Source organism: Vanellus vanellus (genome assembly GCF_965231255.1).
Source record: "Vanellus vanellus genome assembly, chromosome: 3".
Taxonomy (NCBI): Eukaryota; Metazoa; Chordata; class Aves; order Charadriiformes; family Charadriidae; genus Vanellus; species Vanellus vanellus.
In genome coordinates this window covers 104867632-104892861 of record NC_138907.1, presented here as the reverse complement: position 1 = coordinate 104892861, position 25230 = coordinate 104867632, and the positions used below count along the sequence as shown (strand labels likewise).

The 25230-nt window shown below is 35.1% G+C and overlaps 1 protein-coding gene across 1 annotated transcript in view; it reads right to left on the bottom strand.

The window, feature by feature from the left end:
* CSMD1 (CUB and Sushi multiple domains 1) overlaps positions 1-25230 on the bottom strand; it is a gene marked incomplete at both ends in the record, with an annotated part of 1228645 nt that overhangs the window by 186394 nt on the left and 1017021 nt on the right. Inside the window, 7 exons of the mRNA XM_082481062.1 lie at positions 2264-2359; positions 4256-4369; positions 8033-8149; positions 13034-13228; positions 15511-15698; positions 20480-20618; positions 23320-23511. Of these exons, the coding sequence (XP_082337188.1) occupies positions 2264-2359; positions 4256-4369; positions 8033-8149; positions 13034-13228; positions 15511-15698; positions 20480-20618; positions 23320-23511 (1041 nt within the window). The remainder of the gene's footprint in view (positions 1-2263; positions 2360-4255; positions 4370-8032; positions 8150-13033; positions 13229-15510; positions 15699-20479; positions 20619-23319; positions 23512-25230) is intronic.

The window sequence follows — 25230 nt, the reverse complement described above, 5'->3', positions numbered from 1 at the left end:
TACAGGCAACGGATCTGTAAGCACTGCTCCAGGTGTCACCAGCCTGCAGACACATGGACCAACTTGGTGTACTAAGTTGCTCATCAGCATGCTGACAGACGTGGGTACGCTGTCTCATTCTTGCACTCCAATTGCAGTGTGCAGACATGCACACAGTACCTCCTCAAATTCAGTTGTGTCATGAAGAGACCTGCAAGTCTTACAGCTGCCACCCACCCTTCAATACTGAAACTGCCTCATGGTCTCAGCCATACCGATTTTCCATCCGAGCTCTCCAAGAAGACAGAATTTCTTAGCAGCCTGAGCAAAAACTCTTGAAATATCACCTGGCAGTACTGAGCAATACTAATACAACTAAGTAAACTCCCTGAAACCTTGAGCTGAGGCACAGATATTTATTCTGCAAGCTTGAAAGTGACTTTGGCACTTTTATCTTCTCTTTATAGTATTACACTGAGCAATACTGTGCAATGCAGAATCCAAGCTAACTTCAGTCAAACTAGCTCTGAAACTGTAGGTTGTTAAAACATATTGAAGCACAGCTATATTTTTTAATATTGTCCTGCTTATATATATATCCAGAACTGAGATTTTCATAAGTACTTGAAAATATTTTCTTTATTTTTCTTTTCTTTTTCTTTATGTCTTGAGAAATCTGAAATGAACAGTACTTCTATGAATAAAGACTTCAGACAAATGTAATAAAGCTTCTCATAAGAGCTCTTATGCTGTACTCATTTATTAAGTAAGTAACTGTCAGTATACAATAAATTCAAAAATAAATTTTTCTATTGTTTTTGTTAGAAAATGATCACTATTTCAAATTGTAACTGTAATTGGATGGGTCAAAAATTAAGTGTAAAATAAATGTTAAGTAAACAATTAAGCATAAAAGTATAAAATCTTTTATTTTTGTTTTAATATCTCTTTCAGGTAACTGGATATTCCTTCACCAGAACCACAAGACCTATTTTCTGTGTCATTATAATGTCTGAACACAAATCAGAACTTGTTGGAATGTTGATATTGTATAACAAATCTACTGATTTTATTTTTACGTATTTATTGAATTCCAAAATGCAGCTAGCAATTCTAGGCGGATTTCCAGCGCCCATTTCAAATGCTACCCAGTGGCATGTTTGCATTTTCATCTCGGGGAAATCTGGCTTTTAACAGAGATCAAATATGTGCCTTCTGTGGTCCATAGCAGTCTAGCAAATTACCTCCAACCCAATACAAAATAAAGATTTATATCCCCTTTCGCTCAAAACTGGATACAATAGTGTCTGTGTCTAGAAAACAAATTCTGTGGTCTTTTCCCTACTCATTTTAGTCAAGCAAAACACTGGGCTAGATTTAATAGATATTTCTATCAGACAACTAAATTAAGTAGCTACAACCTGGCAAACCGTTTGTGCATGTGGATACAGATGCCAGCTTGGGCTGCAAGGACTGCAAGATGATGAAGTTGAGGAACTGGCAGAAGATTGGAATGAAAGTGAGCAGACATTGGCATATTCATGAAGCTGGTACATACACTCTCCTATGGAACACGCATGAAGGGGAAGGATGCTGGTGAATTTTTTTTGAGATTTGAGAGCCTTGGAAAAAATGATCCCATTGTGAGGGAAGACTGGGAATTGGGGCAAAAAGCCTGCAGGGCTACAACAGGAGCTTTTAAAACAATTTAAATGCAAAGAGAGAACATATCAGAAGTGAAGGCTAGGATAGGTACTAAATCAGGAGTATGACAGCATTGATCAGCTACTTAGAAACAAAAATCAGGAAAGTCCAAGTCCAGCTGGAGTGCAAACTAGCAAAGGACATTAGGGAAAAATTCTACAGGTGTGCTAATTGAAAGAGAAATTCAAAATATATGGAGGTATGTGGATGCATTGGGGGTGTGTGGAGTATAGACAACCTAATGACAAATGATGCAGAAAATATTTAAGTATTAAATGATTTTTTTTGCCTTGCCTTCACAGTCCTCACCATCTACTTCTACAGTCTGATGATGACATGAACACTCAGCAGTAAGGGAGCAACAGACTACAGAGAGAGGCAATTTCATGGGGCCAGATAGAATTCACCAGAGACAACTGCCATTATGAAGCCAGTCTACCATCAGAAGTCCCTGATTGCTGGAAAAAGGTTAAAACTACACCCGTATTTAAAGAAATACTTTAAGACCTAATAAGAATTGAAAATAATACACTATGTGTGACTGGCACCAGTGTCTTCCACCAAAAGCAGACATGTTTACCTTGGTAAACGAAGTGAAACCCTCTGGCTGATGCCCCGCTCTTAGCACTGAATCGCAGAAGAATTTGATTAGACGTAGCCAAAGGCAATGTCTCTCCTACAAATAAAAACAGAAAATAAATGAAGTACGCAAAACAGAAACAACAGTAACAACTCTTCAGTATGTAATCAAATACACTATTAAAATACATAGTTTTACGTTTTCCTCTACAGTTAAAGAAAACATAAATAATAGCGTATAAAATTAAATTTGCCATTGGATGTTTGAAACTTGTCAGAATAAAAAGACTTCATGATTCAACAACATAAACTTTCTGACATTTACTGCAGCTGTTGGAACTTGAGCTCCAATAGACTACTTGTCTGGGGAACCCTACTGTCATTTGAGGCCAAAATTTTTGGTTAACTTTTTTCTGTGACTGACAGCTTTACCTTGCTTTGAAAAACACATTAAACAATTAAAAGTAGTTGAAAAATGCCACAGGGGATCTTCACGTGATGTTTACCATTTCAAAACTAAAACCGAAATGAGAAAGAACAGATGCATGACTCGTTTTATGTAATTGCTTCAATAAAATATATGGTCACACATGAACTATATTACGATATTAACTTTCTAATAGCATTTCAAAATTTATATATTGACTCGAGGACTAATAAATATGTTTAATATACTTTCCTGAGATATTTATCGACAGTAATGAATCACTACAGACAAAATTACAGTACTTTTACACTGCAAGGATGCCACTCCATATGACAACTGGTTTTAATGTATATTGTATTTTTATTGTATCAACTTACATTTTAGGAAATTTTACTGAAATTAATGATGAAACACTAATTTAAAATATCTTGGATAACTGTATAAATAGGTTTTATAATTCTTTCACTTAGATTAGTTTTATATTATTGTAACTAGCGATTTCACACAACAGAATCCTATCCTAAACCAATGTAAATCAGATATGTCACAAGTAATAAATAAAAATCACAAGTTTAAAATCCCTCCAATTATTTTCTAATGTCTGCAATGAAAATAAACACTAGTTCTAAATTTTTTATACGTTTGCTGCAGTAAAATTGGGTGCTTAGATGAGTTGTCCCAAGTGTAAACATTTAAAAGCAAATATTTTTTTTTGTTGCTGAACTCTTGCCAGTAATTAAACACATTTTCAAATTAATTTGTGAACTCTTATTTTGACACAAATAGCTAGGATTCACCAGAGGAAAATGATGAGTTGAATTTTTCAAATAATACAATGTTTTTTATAAGTCAAATAGATATTTTACATTTTTTTAACATCAAGCATTTCTCCAATTATTCAAAGTGAAACCAAGAAGCCATGAAAAGCCCTGGACTGCAAAAACCTTAAACTCACATATAAACTTTCCTAAATACTAAGACTGTATGGCAAAACACACTCATAGCTGCAGAAATATATTTGTATTTTTTCCACTTGACATGAACACAGTCATTATATATGCCTACATTGGATATTCTGGCCATGCTGAAATCCATTTAAGTTTAATTATGATTTCACAGGGTCAACATTTTGCTATAGTTACCTGAATGCAACAGCTGGCCTGCTTTTAGTCTAAGTGCATGTTTGCATACAGATAATTGCATTTTGTGAATAGAAACGCAAATATTTTGGTTTAAATTAGACATTCAGAAAATGCAGATGTGTAATTCACAGAGTACAGGGGCAGAGAAGATAATTATTTCATCCAATCTGCCTTCTTACATAAAGATCTAAGAATTTAATTTGATTATTTCTTCACTCATCCCAGTGATCAGTTCTTGCCTAAACTGTATGTTCCAGAAGAATGTCTTTATTCAAAGATTTAGAAGGGTTTTACATTTCCCTTGGTATCTTGTTTCAGTGACTTTATTATTAGATTTCCAAATGAAATTCATAACATTCTCCTGATTTATTTTTTCCATGCTAAGCTGTGTAAGAAAGGTGTACTTCTTTTCTTCATTACTTACCTGAGTGGGATCCAGACAGTGAACTAAGAAGTCTAGCTTGAGAGTTTTCTCCATCAAATAATTCTGCCACATCATTCAAAGCTGTCTGAAAATAGGCAAATTGTCCAAACACAACTGCATTTAAAAAAAAAAAAAAAGAGAGAGAGAGAAAAAAATAAAAAGAGCAAAGGTAAAACCTAGTTTTTAAAACCAAATATAATGGGATATTTTTGCTTGTCTTAGTTACCAGTGGATTCCTGCATGAATCCTTTACAAGTTAATTTACTGTCTACCGTTATAAAACAGCGGAATTAAACATAAGCAATAAGAATTTGATGTGCTTTTCATTATTTTCTTATTGTTAATTAAAAAAATATATATATAATTAAATCACTCTTTCTCCATAAGCGTGCTCTCCAGTCAAACAAGTCTTGTTCCCTACTGCACAGGTACCTATGAGAATAAGAAAATTGAATATCTAAAAAGGAAAGATTTTACCAAAATTTCATTACCAACCTTAGCAACTCTCAGGGAACATCTATTGTCAGACATGATTAGTTGCTCATCCAGATTTAATCTGAGGAAGATTTTTTGAATTTACTCATTTGACTATTTTGTAACTTTGTATTAGTATTTATTTTATCAGAAAGAATATAAAAACCAATCAAATATTAAAAATATCAATGTGTTACTGGTTTTGACACATTGCTACACTTAATTTGTACTTCAGCTGTAAGTAAAGTGTATTAACAAATAAACCATTTAATTATACAACACGTCTCACTAGTAAATATCAAATGGTTCACTGAATTCAAATATCAGATCACAATAAAAACATGAAGTAATAAACCAGTAAAATCAAGTCAGTAAAAACTTACTTTGTCACTCCAGCCACCCATATTTTATTGACAAGGGAGGAATCTGCTTTAAAATTATACCTATTCCAGATTCTGAATACAAACCACAGGTGTTCAGTGCAGCACAATTTCTGTACAGATTGTATTTTCCAACTTCTTGTAAAGTACTTTTTTTTTTTTTAACTTCTTTTTCTAAAACAAATTGCATAGTCCAGCCTCCTGATTTTTAAATGCAGGGCTAACTTTGGAGTTCAGTTATGTTGCTCAGGTCTTTTTCTGATAAAATTTTGAAAATCGTCAAAAATTCTTCTTAGAGCTACCTGTACTTAATTGCTGTCACAGTGAAGAATGTTTTCCTTATGTCCAGTTGGAATTTATTGTGCTATAATTTGTGATTACTGCCACTTGTTCTTTCACTGCATATTTCTGGAAGGAAGGATCCTCCTTCACTTGTCTTCTCCAGGCTGAACTAACGTCAACTTTTCCTTGTACTGTGCTTCAGCCTCCTAATCATCTTGCTGGCTCTGTTGGACTTGTTCTGTTTTAGCAATCTGCGCTTTCTGATTTGGAGGCACAAACTATAGACACAGTTTCCAGCCTTTCATGAAGGCTATGAAGAGGGAAACAACACCTACTCTCAACTTGTAGGCAACATTATTGCTAGTGCAGTCCAGCATGCAGTTAGTCTTCATTCCTGTAAGGGCATCTTTTGTGCAAACTATTATCAACTGGAAGAAAAATTATTGTAATGTCCATCAATCCCTAAACCTATTAAAACTGCTAAAAATGTATCTTTTTAAAAGAAAATTTCTATCACAAATGAAGAAGTATTGGTCTGAAGTTGTGTCTATGGCCAGTGCATTCAAGTAACTTTTCTGTCAGGCCCTCTTAAAGTCAGGACCATCATGAGACCCAGTATAGAGAAATAATTTTGTCAGGTATTTGCCATGTCCAACTGGTGAGCAGTGACAAGTGGTGTTCCTCAGGGGTTGGTACTGGGACCGGTACTGTTTAACATCTTTGTTGGTGACGTGGATGTTGGGGTGGAGTGCACCTTCAGCAAGTTTGCTGACACCACCAAGGTGTGTGGAGCAGTTGACACACTGGATGGAAGGGATGCCATCCAGAGCAACTTGGACAGGTTCGAGAAGTGTGCCTGTGCAAACCTCATGAAGTTCAATAAGGCCAGGTGCAAGGTCCTGCACGTGGGCCGGGGCAATCCCATGCACAAATACAGGCTGGGCAGAGAATGGATTGAGAGTAGCCCTGAGGAGAAGGACTTGAGGGTGCTGATTGACGAGAAGTTCAACATGAGGCAGTACTGTGAGTCTGCAGCCCAGAAGGTCAGCTGTATCCTGGGCTGCATTGAAAGAAGTTCGGCCAGCAGGTTGAGGGAGGTAATTCTGTCCCTCTATTCCTCTCTGATAAGCCCACACCTGGAATATTGCATCCAGCTCTGAAGTGCCCAACACAAGAAGGATGTGGACCTGTTGGAGCGAGTCCAGAGGAGGGCCACAAAGATTATCAGAGGGCTGGAGCACCTCTACTATGAAGATAGGCTGAGAGAGTTGGGGTTGCTCAGCCCGGAGAAAAGAAGACTCCAGGGAGACCTTACAGCAACTTTCCAGTATCGGAATGGGGCCTACAAGAAAGCTGGAGAGGGACTTTTTACAACGGCATGTAGTGATAGGATGAGGGGTAATAGCTTCAAACTGGAAGAGGGTAGATTTAGATTAGATATTGGGATTTATTTTTTTTCACTCTGAGGGTGGTGAGGCACTGGAACAAATTGCCCAGAGAAGTTGCCGAGGCCCCATCCATGGATGTGTTGAAGGCCAGGTTGGATAGGACTTTGAGCAACCTGGTTTAGTGGGAGGTGTCCCTGCCCATGGCAGGGAGGTTGGCACTCAATGATCTTTAAGGTCCCTTACAATCTAAACCATTCTATGATTTTATGATTCTATGATTTCTTCTCTTTTTTTTTTCTGAAGAAATGCTTCTGAAAGAACATTTTTTGAAAGAACAAACTGTAAAACATGATGAAAATGAAATTAATAATTTTCTTACTACAAAGCTGTGAACAAAAATTGTGAACAAAATCATTGAGCTTTTCTCAGGGATGATAATAATAATAAAGGTTAGTAATCAAGAGTTCAGTTGTAGAGCTACAGTAGTAGTATTATTAGCAGGTGTAATACACCTTTCCTACGCTCTCAACCTGTAAATCTGTAAACTGCTTCTGTCAGCAGCTTTCCAAATTCCTTGGTGTTGGGGTTCTTACAGGTTCCCCTGCATAGAGGAAGTACCAAACACACTAAGTTGCTGGGCATTCATTCTTTTGTGAAGTAAATAGTAAAATGGATCTTATTGCTCAGTCTGGACTTGAATTAAGGAAACCTGCTTTGCAGAAAAGCATGCTCTGCATAGAATTGCACAAGTTTTAAAGATTTTATCCAAGTATTTTAACGCATTGAAAGAACCAGTTTTGTGATTTTTCAGAATAATTTCTGGCACTTTTATGTAAAATTGCTTTCTTTCCCTCCGCTGTATTTCTTAAATGTGATCCTACTCATCTTGCCCTGTTAAAACATGAAAAACAAGAAGATAAAATATAAGAGAACACTTGATGCTTGTTTTTTGACAACTGATTTTACTTTGCAGGAAGCTTGAATGAATGATGAACCTCTGATGATGAATGATATAATCAATGAAAGTATTCAGGACATGCTTGGATAGCAGACACAGATGGCTCAGCTAAAGCCTATTGACTACTCTAGGGAGAAGGTCAAAACCCTAGAATCAATTTCTGTGTCAAGAATACATTTATTTTTGATAAGAAATTTGCAATATCTTGAAAATCTAAGGTCACTATTATGTAGGAAGGACATTTGAAGAGTAGAACAATATTAATGACTGAGAAATCAATAGAATAAATTCTTACCAAATTCTTTAGGTACAGTTATTGAATAATGGCAAGTCTGTCCAGCAGTGTAATTATGAGGATAACCTGGTGATAAAACCACTCCCTCAGATCCAGTATACTGCCCTCCACACGGTGCTGGAAAGAAACAGAAAGAAATGTTACATTAATTACAGTTGTCTGTATTAGTTCCGTCTGAAAATGAAGATCTAAAGATTACAAAGTCACAGTTTAGTGGTTTTGCTTTTGTTTGGTTTTCTTATAGTGACATATCTAATGGTTCTTTCTCAGGATATAACTTTTATCAAAATGTCTTTAAAATTAGAACACATGAGTTTTACTTGACTACAAGTATTCATATAGGACTAAAAGTATAAATTATTCAGTTGAAAGAAATTGTAAACATAATTTAGGTGAGAGGATTTTTTTCCATTTTGAATATATGTCTATATCTAGCTCTCTATGTATCTATGTAAAAAGAAAAGCTCAGAAATAAAAATAAATGGTACTGCATAATTAAGCAGCACAACATAGTTGTCTTGGGTCTCAGAAGAATACATAGACAAGCTAACAGTACCCTGCACAGCATGCCATGGATTCTGCGTTATGAATGTATGCTTGAATTGCCATGCTTTTCATAACTGCCTAGATGATTATCAAAAGAGTATATAGATTATACATGTAAAAAAAAATTTGGATTCATATGTATATGTAGCAGAGCAGAAGGAGAAAGAGAAACTCTTTCAGCTACAGAAGTTAGAAGGGATATTTAAGGACGGCGGAGCCCCAAACTTCAAGACCAGTCAGGCATTATGCAAGTAGCAGTTCTGATCATTTAATGAGAAAAAAATGAACAAGCATGCATGGCATATTCCTTCCACATGTGGGCAATAAATGTGGCATGCTGAGGGACTGCTCAATTTACCAATTATAAGTGAAAGCACTATGTCATAGGAAATCTGGGTGTCAAGGATTTCTCGGGAAAAGCCAAAGCAGGGAGTGGATGAAAGGGATATGTGCTTTTGGAGAAATAGCAGACATAAGGATTGACTATTTTTAAGTTAAAATATTTCCTTTTGTTGGCTATTGAGAAAATACATCTCTATACATTGAAAACAAAGTATTGCTGTCACTCTCAATCTAATGGATAGGCTTGGCTTCCAACCAAAAACTTAACGAAAATATAAGTCTTATAATAATTACATTAATTACATGCAATCCAGTGCTCTTTTTTGGGGGTGAGTCAAATGATTTCATCAAACATGACTAAAAACTATAGATTTTACAGGAATAAAAGATTGTCATATACTGGTATTTTATCCAAGAAGCCAATAATGAAATTATTTTTAAAATAAATAGATAAATTATTAAAAATAGAATGGTCACATTGCTTTTGTTTTTAAGCAAGGAAAAGATCATTGCATAATCTGAACAATTACATTCAACTATAAGGAACAGAGGAAAACAATGTTATTCCTCTCTGGGAATCTTACATATAGCCAATTACATTTTAATAACTGCCTGGAAAGCAGCTCTGAGGAGAAGGACCACGGGTCCAGGTGGACAAGCTCATTGGTCTGGGGCTATCAAAGGACCCTGTTGCCAGCTCCCAGCTCTGCTGACCCAGCTGATGTGCTGCGGGACGGCACCCAGCGAGTGACAGCACTGCACCCAGCGAGTGACAGCACAGCGTGCACTTTGGTCATCCTCGGCTCCTGACTTATCTGCCCTTGTGGAGCAGACCTGCTCTTTCTGCTCCCTGACGGCAACTAGGCTTTAAAATCACACTTGAAATATCTCTACAAGTTTAACTCCTTTATACAGGCAGCAATTAATACTACAAATCTGTGTCTTCTCTTAGCTGCTTACATGAATTATTCAAAAATCCAATGTAATGATAGAAGATGAGAAGTTTAATCTATCAGTAGGCTGAATAGGATTATGTGGTTGAAGTGAAACTCAAATATCACAAGGAATCAGTTCATGCCATGAATTTAAAATCTTTATATTTTTTTCTCTTCTTGCTTTGAGGATACCAGAAACTAAGCTACAAAGTCTATCTTGTAATTACAGGATGAAGTTCTCAAGTCATGAATATTTCACTGGAATGAAAGTGTATCACTTACGCTTAATTTAAAACAAAATCAAAAGTTATGGAGTTATAAAAATGTTCCTTTCTAAAATGTATTTTACTGTTTTAAAATATGTTTCTGATAATATCTTTGATAATTGTTATGATTACATCTTTGTAGTATATCCACTCTGTAAGGAAAGCCTGTGAATGCTTAGGCTAAAAAAGATGCAAGGAAATGTCTCTTGTGGGTTAAGGCTGTAAAATTTATCAGCATAGTGCCGTGGCAGTCAAACATACCCTAAACAGAGCTCTCAGTTTTGACTATAAGTAATGTTTGTTTTAGTGAGCAAAACCTACATTTTCAGAGGATGTATTTTAATAACTTCATTAAGGACTGTGAAACTAATAATGAAAACATTATGCCTGAAACTTTCCATTAGTGTTTCAGAATATACCTATACCTGCCAGTTGCCAACTGTTACCTAGATGAATATGAAATTTATTTTCATCGTGTCTGACTGTAAAATGCTACCTAAAAAAAAACAATAAAAAACACACCACAAAGAAATAAAGTTGAATTAATTCACTTAATTGGGTAATTGACTTAAAGAACCAAGTGTGTCATTTTCAGAGATTCTTGGATCTCAGCACTCATTTTAGTTCTTTTCCATTCTTCATGCTTCAAACTTTGTCATGTTTTTTCATCCATTATTGTAAAGAATTTCAAAAAGGAAAATTAACAATCAGGAAAATAAAGAAATATAAACTCAGAACATTTTACTAAAATTGTGCAATGAGCATTTTTGCTTTATATTTTCAGTTTTGACTGGGTTAAGTTGTACATTTCAAGAGGGCTGTATGTGACAACAATAGTGATCCTGGGTGTATTTTGGTTCTGGCCTCCTATACTATTCCTACCCTTAAAATTATGTTCATATATATGTTTTATATAATGGATCTGTATTTCAAATCTATATTTAAACATAAAATAATTTGTTTATACTTTCTACTTGCATCATTGTTCTTTTAATTTAAGTTATCAGGGTCTCAATTTTATTTAAAATCATGCTCTGTGACAAAAAAGGATTCTTCACTCTACTTCCTTTGGATCTTTGGCACAGCCATCATTACAGCACTATGGTAAAATAAGACCTATGGTGATCCAAAGAGCTCATGCAGTCCTCAGTAATCTGCGGTTCCATTATAATCCACAATTTAAGAGTTTTGTTCTTCTCATAAATCAAGTCTATTTTATTAAAGAGTTATTGAAGACTCCACAAAGGAGTATAAATAGATAAATATTTATTTATCTAGCATGGTTACTCCGTACTAGAGATACAAGTGTAGTAGCCATGTAAATGATACTTTAAAAACCTCTATACCTTAAGTCATTAGTATGTTTTTTAAATTGGAACACACACTAAGCCATACTAGATAAATAGACCTCAAGTACTTCTGCAAATATATATTCCAGCATAGATTTACTCAGATTTAATAGTGTCAAAATAGCCAATCTTTCCGTTACTAATTTCTGCTTCTTTAGACACCCAGTGTTATTTTGAATAGATATCACAAGCATCTCAATATTGCATTAATTGTCACCTTGGAATAAGAATTATAGTTATTGAGGCAGAAAATTAAAAGGACGTCTCAGAGCTATGGCTAACATTTATACTCTATCCCTTGTTTCAGCATTTGTGTTGTACAAATATAGAACAATTTTAGCAAAACAAAAGAAAGTTGCATATAAGAGTTACTCTCAATAAAGTACTAAACGATTTATGTTAAAAAATAATCTCCCATAAAATTTTAGATCTTTAATTATCTATTGGATGATCCTCAAAGTGAACTCAGTATGAGATACTGATGTCTATTTTGTTAAAATACAGGTATTTTTTTAGGAGCTCTGTCTGTTCTAGACCTTCATTTCTAGGTGTAAAAAATAGAGGATTCAAAAGAACATTTCTGCTATTTTTTATTTAATATTTTATAAAGTGTTATAATAATAGATATTATTGTAATAGCAAATTATGTCTTAAGAAATAAGATGTTCGTTCTGCTTAAAAAAAATAAGAAAATAAATGTTGATTTTTAAATTTAAATTTGAATTTTGTGTCAAAGACACAAACAGCCAAAAAAATAAGATAAGCATATCAGTTTGCATAGTGAACCACAGGTCTTTTTTCTTTTTCTACACTATTCAGTGTTTTATAAGGACTTCTTAAATAACACGAAATATAATTGTTCTACAAGTGTACCAAAATCATGCCTGGAAACAGTCCAACAACTTAAGCTATTTTCAGTCCCCAGTTCTTATTCTGAGCACAATTCAAATAGTATATGCATAGTCTAAGTTGTTGCATCCTTTTAAAATGCAGTTCTAAATTACTATTACCAGGAAGGCAATACCTGAAAATAATACATCTTGAGATTATGTGGGAGCACAGATAAATCCCTATTATTATCAATCAGTCATACATTGAAGCTCCATTTTGTTGAAAGGACTGCCGCTACTTGCAGTCTAAGAAACAATAAATTGGCAACAGACATACAAAGAGAATAAATAGAAAAAAATGGATAGGCCAGTAATACTTCACAATTAGTATTTAGTCTATTTTATATGGATTCTTATACAGATCACAAAGCCTTCCACTAAAATTGATGTAAAGGGGAAACCATGGATACTTACATATTACACTGTAATCATTATTATGAACATAACAATATGTGTTGATTTCAGAATTTAAATTTATTTTTAAATAGTTAAACCAATACATTAATGACCAAGCTATAATCCAAAACTCATATCATCCTGATTTTTATTTTTTAACTTCAGATTTTTTTTAATACAAGCTATAAGCATAGAAATAGTATTTATAGCCTCAGGGACAAAGAAAATCTGAATTCACTTGTGGGGACAAGAGAAGTGGTAAGAAAACAGTACATACCATTACAAGATGGCAATGCTCTGTTCCATGCTGGCTTCCCATCTGCACCAATTACACACGTTATAGTTGAAGGATCAATAATCTTATATCCAGAATCACACTGGTAAGTAATAGTTGAACCAAGCTTAAAGTCTGTTCCAATTCTTGTCCCATTCATGATGTTTCCAGGATCAAAACAAGCTTCCCGTGGCTTTTCTGTTAAAATTAATTAAAGTAAATCTATATACATTTCCAGTTTAAAAAAAATAAAGTGAACAATTATCAGTGTTTTTTTTCCAGTTTACATTTTTCATCAGCTTATTAAAATATTTTTCCTGTTTCAGTATGCTTATTACAAAAGATCATAAACGTTTGCATTAGACTGGATATCTGGCCAAGAAAATTATACTGAGAGGATCTAACCAACAGCATTTTCTTCCTACCTTTTTCTAGCAGAACTGTCCAAAAGCTGAATGACTCCAATGAAGTTAAGTAGCATAAAAGAAAAACTACCATTTCTAGAATTCACCACTTACATGATTATGTTTTTTAACCCAGTATCATGCTCAGAACTCAGTAACTTCTGATTAGAAAGCTGCCATACTGTGGAACAATTGAAAAATTAAAAATTTATTGTTCCTTTATGCTTCATATTTAAGAAGATCTAATAATAACTGGAGGTTGAAGGCTAACAAAATAGGCACAACTGTTCTTTACTGGCATGAGCTAATAGGCACAAAATCTTTAAGTCGATATGAGTATAGACTTTGATTTTAACAAGACTAGGATTTCATTCATCATCTTTGGCAAGTTAAAATACAAAGAAAAGGGATGGGAGAAATAATTCATATTAGAAATTAATTTGTTTCAAGAATATGATTGAGATGATCTTCAAATGGGAAGGTTTTAGGCATAGAACATTATTTATAACTAAATAAATGAAACCAAAATATTAGTATATTGACAACTTGGTATGTTGACAAATAAGCAACACGCTTTCCTACAAAAGGATTAAACACAACTCAGTCCCTTTAAAACTTATGAAAATATTGTGCAATATTACTTCTATAAGCAATATTTTGCTAAACACGTGAACTCTTTAGGAGGGAAGGATGCACCTAACATAAATGAAGTTCATTACAGGAGGCAAATATTTTTTATTAAAACTTCCAGAGTCAAATTCACAGTCAAAGTTTACAGCATGCCTCCTTCCCTTATTAAATGTTAATAAAGCTTGTATTTTAATGAAACACTTAAGGAATATCATAAGAAAGCAAAACTGGATGTCCATAATCAGAAATCTAAAATAATAATTTTTATATAAAATATTAAATAATGTACTTAATAAACATACTGAATTACTAGGCACAAACATACTGCCCATTGAATATAACTTTTTAAAATATACTATTCTGCTCTTAGATGCTATATTTCTATTCTCTTATTATTTCATTTAACTGCTGTTTGCACAGAGGCACATATATTAGACTATGCTGAGAACAGAAAATACCCACAGAGCAAAAATGTGTATGCATATTTCCAACAGGCAACTTTATCTCTTTATCTCCTTCTGCTCAACTTGTCATTTTCTTTCCTTGCAGGCCAACAAGGCTTTCTGGAACAAATTGTTTTCCTATTTTATTTATATTTTGTTTCAAGTTTAGATAGGAACAGACTGAGATTTCATCTATCGCAACATCACAATTACTTTGGGAAGAAAAGCCTTTCCAACATGGAGAATAACGCATGATGCTGGATGGAAGATGAAGACTAAATATAAAAATGATTTAATAGTCCTTTTTAACATCCCTCTCATTTATATGTTATTTCTATATTCTTTAGATATTTTTGTTCCTTCATTTTTGTCATTAATGTGGTTTACTTCCATTGTCAAGAAGCTGAGGCAGCACCTCTGCTGATGAAAAATAGCTTGATAAATCTCAGCAGAGATGACAATCAAGTCAGAGACAGCATCTGCGACCAGAAAAGAAACCAGCTTTAAAGTGTGTGTGTGTCTTTAATAAACAGTCAGCATAACCCGTCTCTGGCTAGTAATAGCTACACCCCAAAAAATGCAAATATTTCCTGCAGTAGTTATTAAGAAATGTGCTGGTCAACAACAACAAAGTGTAAAGGAAAATATACTGGTATGGACCAGCAAGGAAGCATAAGCAGTCACGTATTCTAATTGGTTAAGACAATCACATTATTCTACAACTGTTTTCCAAATGCTACTTTTGATGTGCATATTCTATCCCTACTTTTTTTTCTGGAAGATGAAAATGTGCATAAGTAATGTGAAAGAGATTTCATGAAAGAGGATTTCTGTGTTCCTCCACACATTTACAGAAAATAGTTTTTAAAACCTACATCAATGCAAAAAGGTATTTGGCAGTTCAGTATAAGCGCATCTAGAATTAAACAGATTTGAGCCTCAATAAATACTAAATAACATTTATTTCCCTTTATGTTTCTGTAGATTATGGTAAGAACAGTACCTTTATAGTCAATGGCAAATCCTGACATTCCAACAGAAGCATCACTGCGAAAAGCCAGAAACAGACTGTTACCACTGCTCTCTATTCTTTCAGGAGCCTGTGAGCCTTGAAAACTGCCAATTAGAGGACTGTTGGAATCTTCCCCTTCATAAATATGTAGAAAATCATAACTGGGTTCCATATTGAAACTGAAAATAAAGGAAAAAAAGAATTAAGTCTTCATTTCTTTTTCATGAGTTAAACGCTACTGTGACTGTGGCTGCCAATCTTCTGCTTAACACATTTTCTTCTCCAGAAATAAAAGTCTTTTTAAATATGATCCACAGTGAAAATTTACTAACTGTCAATGGAGTTCTCTTTACCACTGATGTGAACACCTTCAGCTTTCCAAATGATCTATTATCAGGCCATCATGCAGGCTCCATCTACAGTCAATGAAAACGAAGCATATCCTCCCACCTATCTGAAACACTTTTCTCAGGATGGAATGAATCACCTGCTACAGAGAGGCTGTCTCTTACCAGTGACCACAGGAATGATCCCAACAACTAACTCAAATTAAAAGTCCAGCTTTTAGTTGGCTAAACTGGGTGATATTAAATTCACCTATTACAAACATAAATTCACCATTTTAGAAACAAGATGCTTTCAAATGGACAGACCACCATCCTGGAACTTGCCTTTGTTCAGACCCAAATTATATCAGAGAATTATGATAAATTGAAGTGAATTATTATTCACACTAAACCACCAATGCTATGCCATATTTGATTACATTTATATGTTTATACAAAGCAATTATGAAGATAATATGAATGAAATGTCTTTCAGAGGAATTTAAATGAGATGACTTCTGAGACAACATGAAGATAAAAACACAGGCCTTTATATGAGAAATTTATAAAAAGCTAGATAAAAGGATATAATAGGAACACTGAAGAAAACATAGGAGAAGTAAAACTACATTAAAAAAAGCAGGCAAGGACTTCACTCGAGTGGATTCTTTTCTTTCTAATTATCTTTGTAAACGAAAATAAATAAATATTTGGCTTTTTTGCAAGTGTCGTGGTCAGCTGTGTTTCTTTCTATTACATCAGTTGGTACTGTTAGACACAAACTTTTCCAAATCATGTAAGACAAAAAAGAACAATATCTTAAGCTAAGAAATCAGCAGAAAGAAAAAAAAATTGCCTAAATTATGTCAAATGGAAATGGCTTCATATAATGAATATTTTATGCCTTATTTTTAAGAGGTAACAAAAGCCAGAAAAGTGTTTTGAAACTTCTGCTAAGACAGAGAATCTTTTATTGAGAGTTAGAAGTGTTAAAAGAAATAACAGCCTACAGACCAAAACCAAGGAAAAGCAAATAGTGCAGGGCAATGGGTTTCAATCTTTCTGTAACCAACAAACATTTGACAAAATATATCGCATCTCTCTATTCTCAGCCCACATTCTCATCCTATGCAGACACTGTTGTCTTCTCAAAGTCAGATCCATGAGAATAGTACAGGTCTTAGCTGTAGCATACTACCTAAGAATGAAAAATTTTAGATAAAATGAACAGAAAATGGTATGTTAAGAAAGTAGATTTTGTAGATGTCAAAAAAACACTAGCCCTCTTGACCACCTACCAAAGTGGTAGGGGAGGGCTCTGGGGAGGTCCCTGCTGACTGGAAGCTAGCCAATATTAGTTCAATCAACAAAAAGGGCACGAGAGAACTCAGGGAACTACAGACCTGTTAGTCTAAACTCAGTTCCTGGAAAAATTATGGAGAAGATTATACTGGGTACTATTGAAAGGCATTTAAAGAATAGCGCAATCATCAGACACAGTCAACATGGGTTCACAAAAGGACAGTCCTGTTTAACTAATTTGACATCCTTCTATGATAAGGTCACCCATCTAGTGGATAAAGGGAAGGTGGTAGGTGTAGTTTTTCTAGATTTTAGTATGGCTTTTGATACTGTCCCTCACAGCATCCTTCTGGACAAGCTGTGCAGCTGTGGGATGAGTGGGTTCATGGTCCGCTGGGTGAAGAACTGGCTGAATGGCAGAGCTCAAAGGGGTGTAGTGAATGGGGCTACATCTAGCTAGCGACCTGTCACCAGCGGTGTTCCTCAGGGTTCAATTCTAGGGCCAGTTCTGTTCAATATATTTATCAACGATCTGGATGTAGGAGTTGAATGCACCATTAGCAAACTTGCTGGTGATACCAAACTGGGAGGTGCTGTTGACTTTCTTGAGGGCCAGGAGGCCTTGAAGAGGGAACTAAAGAGACTGGAGCATTGGGCTATGATTAATGGAGTGAAATTTAACAAGAACAAATGCTAGGTTCTGCACCTGGGACTGAGTAATGCCAGGAACAACTATAAATTGGGAGAGGAGTGGTTGGAGAGCTGCCATGCAGAAAGGGATCTGGGGGTGCTGGTCAACAGCAGATTCAATGTGAGTCAGCCCTCTAGCAGCCAAGAGGGCAAACCACATTCTGGGGTTCATCAAGCATGGTATAACCAGTCAAAAGAGGTGATTATCCTGCTGTATTCAGTGTGGGTGCAGCTTCACCTTGAGTACTGTGTGCAGTTCTGGGCCCCACAATATGAGAAGGATGTGAAGGCGCTTGAAAGCATCCAGAGGAGGGCAACAAAGCTGGTGAAAGGGCTGGAAGGAATGTCGTATGAGGAATAGCTAAGGACTTTGGGCTTGTCTAATTTGGAGAAAAAGAGGTTGAGGGGCGACCTCGTTGCTCCCTACAGCTTCCTGAGGAGGGGAAGTGGAGCATGAGGTGCCAACCTCTTCTCCCTGGTATCCAGTGATAGTACACGTGGGAATAGTTCAAAACTGTGCAAGGGGAGGTTTAGACTGAACATTAGGTATCATTTCTTTACTGAGAGGGTGGTCAAACACTGGAACGGGCTTTCTACAAAGATGGTCAATGCCCCAAGCCTGTCAGTGTTTAGGGGGCATTTGGACACCATCCCCTTAACAATGTGCTTTAACTTTTGGTCCGCACTGAAGCAGTCAGGCAGTTGGACTAGACGATAGTTGCAGCTCTCCTCCAACTGCAGGTCTCTTCTATTCTATTTTATTCTATTCTATTCTATTCTATTCTATTCTATTCTATTCTATTCTAAAAATCAAGGAAGTTACTGAAAGGATTGCAGAGATGGAGTTATTTCAGCACTGACATTTTGTATAAATCAGAGGGGTTTGTGACAGCGCAATAAATTATTTGTATTCTAACATTAAATATATTTGTAAAACTATGTCAATTTACTTCTCCATTACAAAGTCACCAGCATGTATTTCTACACTTTTTCATTAAATATGAATCCATGTTACTCTTATGATCCATTTATACTAAAAATACAGTATTTATTAAAAAGGAAAAGTAGTGAAAGTTTTACATTTTGACTGTTTGACATCCATACGTATACAGATAATAATGGTGGTTTTCCCCTCCTTAATTTGTATTCCAATTTTCCTTTTTTTTTTCCCAATATTTTAAAAATATTTACAAGATGAACAACCCCACAATCTACACCTTTAAAAGGCCCAATATCACCATCAGTCAGAAGATGGATGTGTTTCCAACAATATTCTCCAACATCAGACAGTTTTGTAACAGATAGTGTCAAAAACCTGGGAAGCTATGGCATAACCTTTTCTTTCAACTTTCAAAGGAAGATTTCTATCTGGAGAATTTAAGAACTAGCACAGAATATCAACTTTAGAAAAGACTTAGGCAGTCCATTGTGTATTACTGGACTGCAATTACTTATAAAATGTTATGGAAATATAGCATCAACTGCAAATTCCATTATTTTGCTCATACTTATATTCCTTATAATAGAATTCACAAACAAACCTGACTACTGAGTAACTAAAAGTTTCTTTCATCTTACTTAAAATGGAGCATTTGAGCTGATTATTTAGGCAGTCCACAGAAATATGCTGCTTAACATACCTACCATGTGACAGTTTCAAGAGTGTAATTAGTGGAGAACTATTCTCATCCCTTAATGCTGTTTGATCAATTACCTGAAGAACAGGATTATCATATTCTTGATTATATAGTATCAAGTACCTTAGGCTTTGATTCTTTAATTTCTTGTGTATCAATATTTTATTAGAAAACACATTGCAGTCAGTCAACAAAATAAACCTTTTTTTTCTTTTGTTTTGTTTTGGTGAGTGAAAATATAACACAACAAAATTCTGAACGTGTCATCATCTGTTTTTAAAAGAATCATAATTGATCACCATCCCATGAAGTCAAATGCAATGTTACCATCCTTAGCTTAAAAATCACACTTAGGACAGAGAATCAATAAAAGAAAAAATTTATATTTGCATCCATAGATATAGCACCCAAGATGAGTATATAGGCCTGATTTAAAGAGAAATGATAAATCGAACACATGAATATGACTATATCCCTGAACTTCAATTTGTGTTGAAAATCTATGCAACAGTTTGATGATGGAACATTAAGTTAATAAAACTTTTGTAAAATTATGAGACAATATTATCTAGACATCTTTTATCTCTTGACTAAGTAGATAATTTTTTTTATTCTGATCTATGCGCACCAAGCAGTGTATTTAGCCTGTATTTGCAAAAACCTTTAAGAACTGAAATACAGAGTTTCCACTACAGCTCAAGTTTCTACTATATGTACAACAATATACACCATTTCTACAAATTGACATTGCTTTTCAAGGATTTTTATTTCATAGGCCACAGAAAGTTTTGTTGCTCAGGAATATATTCGATATCAAAAGTGCCATATAACCAAATTATTTTCTTTTACGTTATTTGGAAGCAATGATAAAGCACATATTAGATGTATGCTCCAGGACTTAGCCAGAGAATATAATTAGAAGCTTTAAGAAGTGATAAATGATGCCAATTTTAGATGTGACATTTAAAAACCTGTTAAACAGAGGCATTCATCTAGAAATGGTACCTTTTGAATATCAAGGCAATGACAAAGTCAGGGTTTACTTTTATTCTCCAGTCACATTCTTTCCCAGGAGGATAAGGCTGTGGATAGTTAGGTGATAAAATAACTCCTGCTGGGCCTGTCAGGTTTCCTCCACATGCAGCTGTCACAATTAAAAAAGAAATAGGAATATGGTCACGTTAAACTCACAAGCACATATTAGCTGTTAAATAGGAGTAAAAATAATTAAAAAAAAAAAACAACAAAAAAAAAACAACAACAGAGCTTTCCCACTTCCAGCTAGGAAACATTTTTATATTTTCCTTTAAAAATGTAAGCTCTGTTCATATTCAAAAGAACCACAAAAAAAGCTCTCTGTAAAGGAATAAAAATCTGAAGTTAAATAGGAAGTCTAGCTTGATAGAGAGTAAGGAGGCAGGAAGTCCTATTTAACTTGCTGTTACTCTCTATCAAGCATAAGCATTTTTTATGTACTGGAAGTACTTTAAGAACTGGGAAAGTTCAATAGCAGGATTCAGAATGCAGTTTCTTTTGACCATAGATGTAACACAAAAAAGTTTAGTTCAGTCAGTAAAGGTACTACTTTTACTACAGAGGTGATTCTCCCTCTCTGCTCTTATGAGACACCACCTGAAGTACTGCGTCCAGCTCTGGAGCTCCCAACATAAGAAGGACATGGACCTGCTGGAGTGGGTCCAGAGGAGGGCCACGAGGATGATCCGAGGACTGGAGCACCTCTCCTTTGATGACAGGCTGAGAAAGTTGGGGCTGTTCAGCGTGGAGAAGAGAAGGCTCCAGGGAGACCTTATTGTGGCCTTCCAGTACCTAAAGAGGGCCTACAGGAGAGCTGGGGAAGGACTTTTTACAATGGCGTGTAGTGATAGGACGAGGGGGAATGGCTTTAAACTGGAAGAGGACAGGTTTAGATTAAACATTAGGAAGAAAGTTTTCACTTTGAGGGTGGTAAGGCACTGGAACAGGTTGCCCAGAGCGGTTGTTGAGGCCCCATCCCTGGAGGTGTCCAAGGCCAGGCTGGATGTGGCCTTGGGCAACCTGGTCTTCAAGGCCCCTTCCAACCTAAACCATTCTATGTTCCTATAATTCTATGACTACCCAAAACAAAAATCCAATATATTAATTTAGTTACAATAAATTGAATGATACTTTTAACCAGATAAGGAATTCCATTTCCAAAGATGATAATCACATAGAAGTCTAACTAAAAAGTGCAGTAGTCAACATGGGCTGCACCAAGTCATGCAGACTGATAGGAACACATCTGCACTACAAAACAGTTCGTACTAAGGATTTGGAATCTGAATTAAACATTTTAAAGAAGGATTTTTTCCGGCCAATGGACTGAATGTTCTCTAGTGGTTGGAATACATCAGATGCACTCATAGAACATATCTTGCAGTTTAGTTTCATTCAAAAGCTCCAAGAAAATTCAAAACTATGAACAAAAGCATGAGCAAGAAAATTTGCTCAGAATCCATGCTCCTAACCCAAATTAAAACATTAATGAAGTCATTCCCCTTGTGGTATTTATGAAAAGAAACTAATTTTTCTTTTCCCCTTCATTTTTTATTTATCTGTTTATTTATCTAAACATTTAGTATATTTATGTATCTGGGTGGTTTTGTGTCTGTAGTTTTTGGCGTTTTAGCCATTATTTTTGATCCAGGGCGTGGGGGGGTTGTGGAGTTTTTCTTTCCTTTAATTTGTTTGTTTGTTTGTTTTATTCACAAATACTGGTTCCAGGAAATGATTTGCGCATTCCTTATGGGTGCTGATGATTCAGCCTGAGATAACCATGATCAAAGCTATAAAGTACAAATAGAGCAGAAAAAAAAAAAAAACAATCAGGAATGGAAGTCACACAATGTTCAGAGTACTGAGTATCACAGTATTTGAGTACTGAGTATCACACTTTAGAGAAACAGAGGGATTGCAGTTTGGGGATTTGCTGTTTTGGAAAGAGCATCTCTGAAATGGTTTGTAGAAAGAAAAAGCATTATGCTTATTGCAGTGCTATTAAAACATATTGGATCTGGTTTGGGGATCATTAAAATAAGTACTCATTTAATTATGAACCAATGGGCAAGAAAATCATACAGATTTTAAAAAATTACTATACCTAGGAGATAATTTTTCACATATATTGATTAACTCTAATCTTAGAAGAGCTACACTGATGACCTTAAAATACATTTCAGCAAGACTTCGAAGTCTGTAATTATTAGTCTGCTGACCAGAACCTCAGAGGAATCTTTATGCTATATAGGACTACAGAACCAAGAATCAAAATTTATTTCAAAGAAAGATCTCCCACCCCCTCTTGGTGTTATGGAAATATATCTGATTTCTTTCAACAGCATTGTCACTTGGACCTCCTTCTCTGCATCTACCTTTCCTAACGAGCATCCTGCTTCAGAAAAAAAATATCTTTAGCTTCCTAGGGATTGCTCAGGATGGGTACCTAGAGGAGAATTCAGAAAATTTTCAGAACAAATAATGGACTCTATCTAACTAAATTATTACATAGAAGGCCATTCTAACGAGATGATTTCAAAGAGAATTTTTTTTATCTAAATCACCTCTTCCATTTAATTATTTCTATTAGACTTTGTCAGTTTTAAACTTGTATGAAGTTTAAAGAATAGAATAGAGTGAGAAAATGACATCCAAAAATACTGAGAATGAGGCTGTCAGTAACCGTAAGTATAAAATAACTGGTTTCTGCGAAGAGCATCACTCCAGCATGAGCATCATACGCCCACTAGTTGAACAAGAAATCTGATCTGTATTAATCTTAAAGAGAGACCAACATTTCATCTTATTACCTATGCATGTAGGAGGATCAGGTTGCCAGAAGAATCGGTTATTCAGTTGCACACATGTAATTTTAGCCTGTCCTTGAAGTTGATAGCCAGGGTCACATTGAAAGGTGGTAGTGTCTCCAGGCTCTCTGCTGTCTCCGTATCTAGTGCCATTTTGTGGTGTCCCGGGATCGTTACAGGTTGATGCAATAGAAGCTGTAAGGGAAAGATAAAATAAAAGCTTGAAGGTATAGATACTAAACATCCATAATTAAAAGCACAATATTTTTACAAAAGCATTCAAACCAGAGGCAATATTATTTACTCATCAGTTAATGTAAGAAGGCAGAACAATCAGTATGGTATGACTTAAAACAAGTAATCATTCAGAAAGCGGATACACAAATCTATATCCACTGTGGATTTGTGGAAGATGTCAGGTCTCTTCTACTGGCTTCAGGTATTCAACAACCTAAGTTGCAGTAAACATTGCAGTCTTTCCAAGGAAAGAAGGTCCTGTCTCGGGATGCTACTGTCCCTAAATCACTGACTTGCACTCCAGGCTGCTCCACCCAAACATGTCTTTTTCAAAGAACTTACCACAATTGTGAGCAAAAGCCAAAATAAGAAGTCACAAAGCCGGTGCTGCAATCACCATTAATGATATTGGGGTGTGTGTGTATCTACAAGTAAATCACAGTGTCTCCCATACCCCCTATGTGTTAGTGATAACAGTCCACCCTCCCTGCTCTATTTTTTTTTTTTGGGGGGGGGGGGGGATGTTACGTTTTTTTTTTTCATTTTTTCTGTTTCAATCCCAGGAAATAATATTTCATTAAAATAATTTTTTAGCTCATTTTAAATGGTACAACCAAAAGGCTTTCATAAGATGAAAGTGCTCCATCGCTACCATCACTATTCAACCTTTGTGACCATAATGTGCAGGTAATCCATTTTCTGTATTAATAACTGCATCTACTCCTTCCATCCACACCAAGAGAGTATGCCACTACAAGAAGCACCAGGAGCAACTAAACATTTGCAAATTTGAAACTGCTCTTTTTTTTTTTTTTTATTGTGTTGTAAATTTTCAGGAGAAAGAAAGGTTGAAAAAGTAATGAGCAAGATGAGAGACAAACATTTTAGATTAGTAAAATGGTTTTATGAATGTTCTAGTAAGTAGGTGGCTACTTAGACAAATCACAGAAATTGTAAAACACCCCTATATAAAAATTCATGGGTTATGATACACACTACAAACACAAGAGTTTTGTTTAACATTTTCTTATTCATATTTTTTTTTACCTTGTTTCCATTCCCAAATAGTGTATCTGGTACCTTGGGATGGTTACCATATCTAAATGAAGTAAAAGCCATGGCAGGTTTTTTAACAGCAGTGGACTTTTTTCCACTAGAATTTATAAGCATCAATCCAAGAATTAAAGTAATGGCTGTCATTACTAATGAGTACTGTGTAAGCACTCCCCAGGCACCACTCTGACAATTTACCTGACATCCCATATTAGTGTAGTTTACTAAATGTATACTTGCCCACAGGGGAAGGAAAGCATGGTCATGACCTCAGAGAAGTTATTTCTTATCTGACAGACAATAACAGCTCTAAAAATGGTTCACTATAGTACATATCTGTTAAAGAATCATAACTTTCAAGTAGATGAGCATAAGCCCACCTCTGTAACTAGTGTCTTTTTTCAACAAATCTCTGAATATCTTATTTTTCTCCTTGAAAGGTTATGCAATATCTCAGCAAACAACATTTTTCCCATTTTGACCATGTGAAGTATGCACCACTTATGAGACTGATGCCTTTTAATAGTCATTTCACTGTTAATCTCCATTTCTTATACAGAGTTCTAAATTTTAAAAACAATGACAGATGTTTAATAAGCACAAAAATGTTCTTTAAACTTTGGT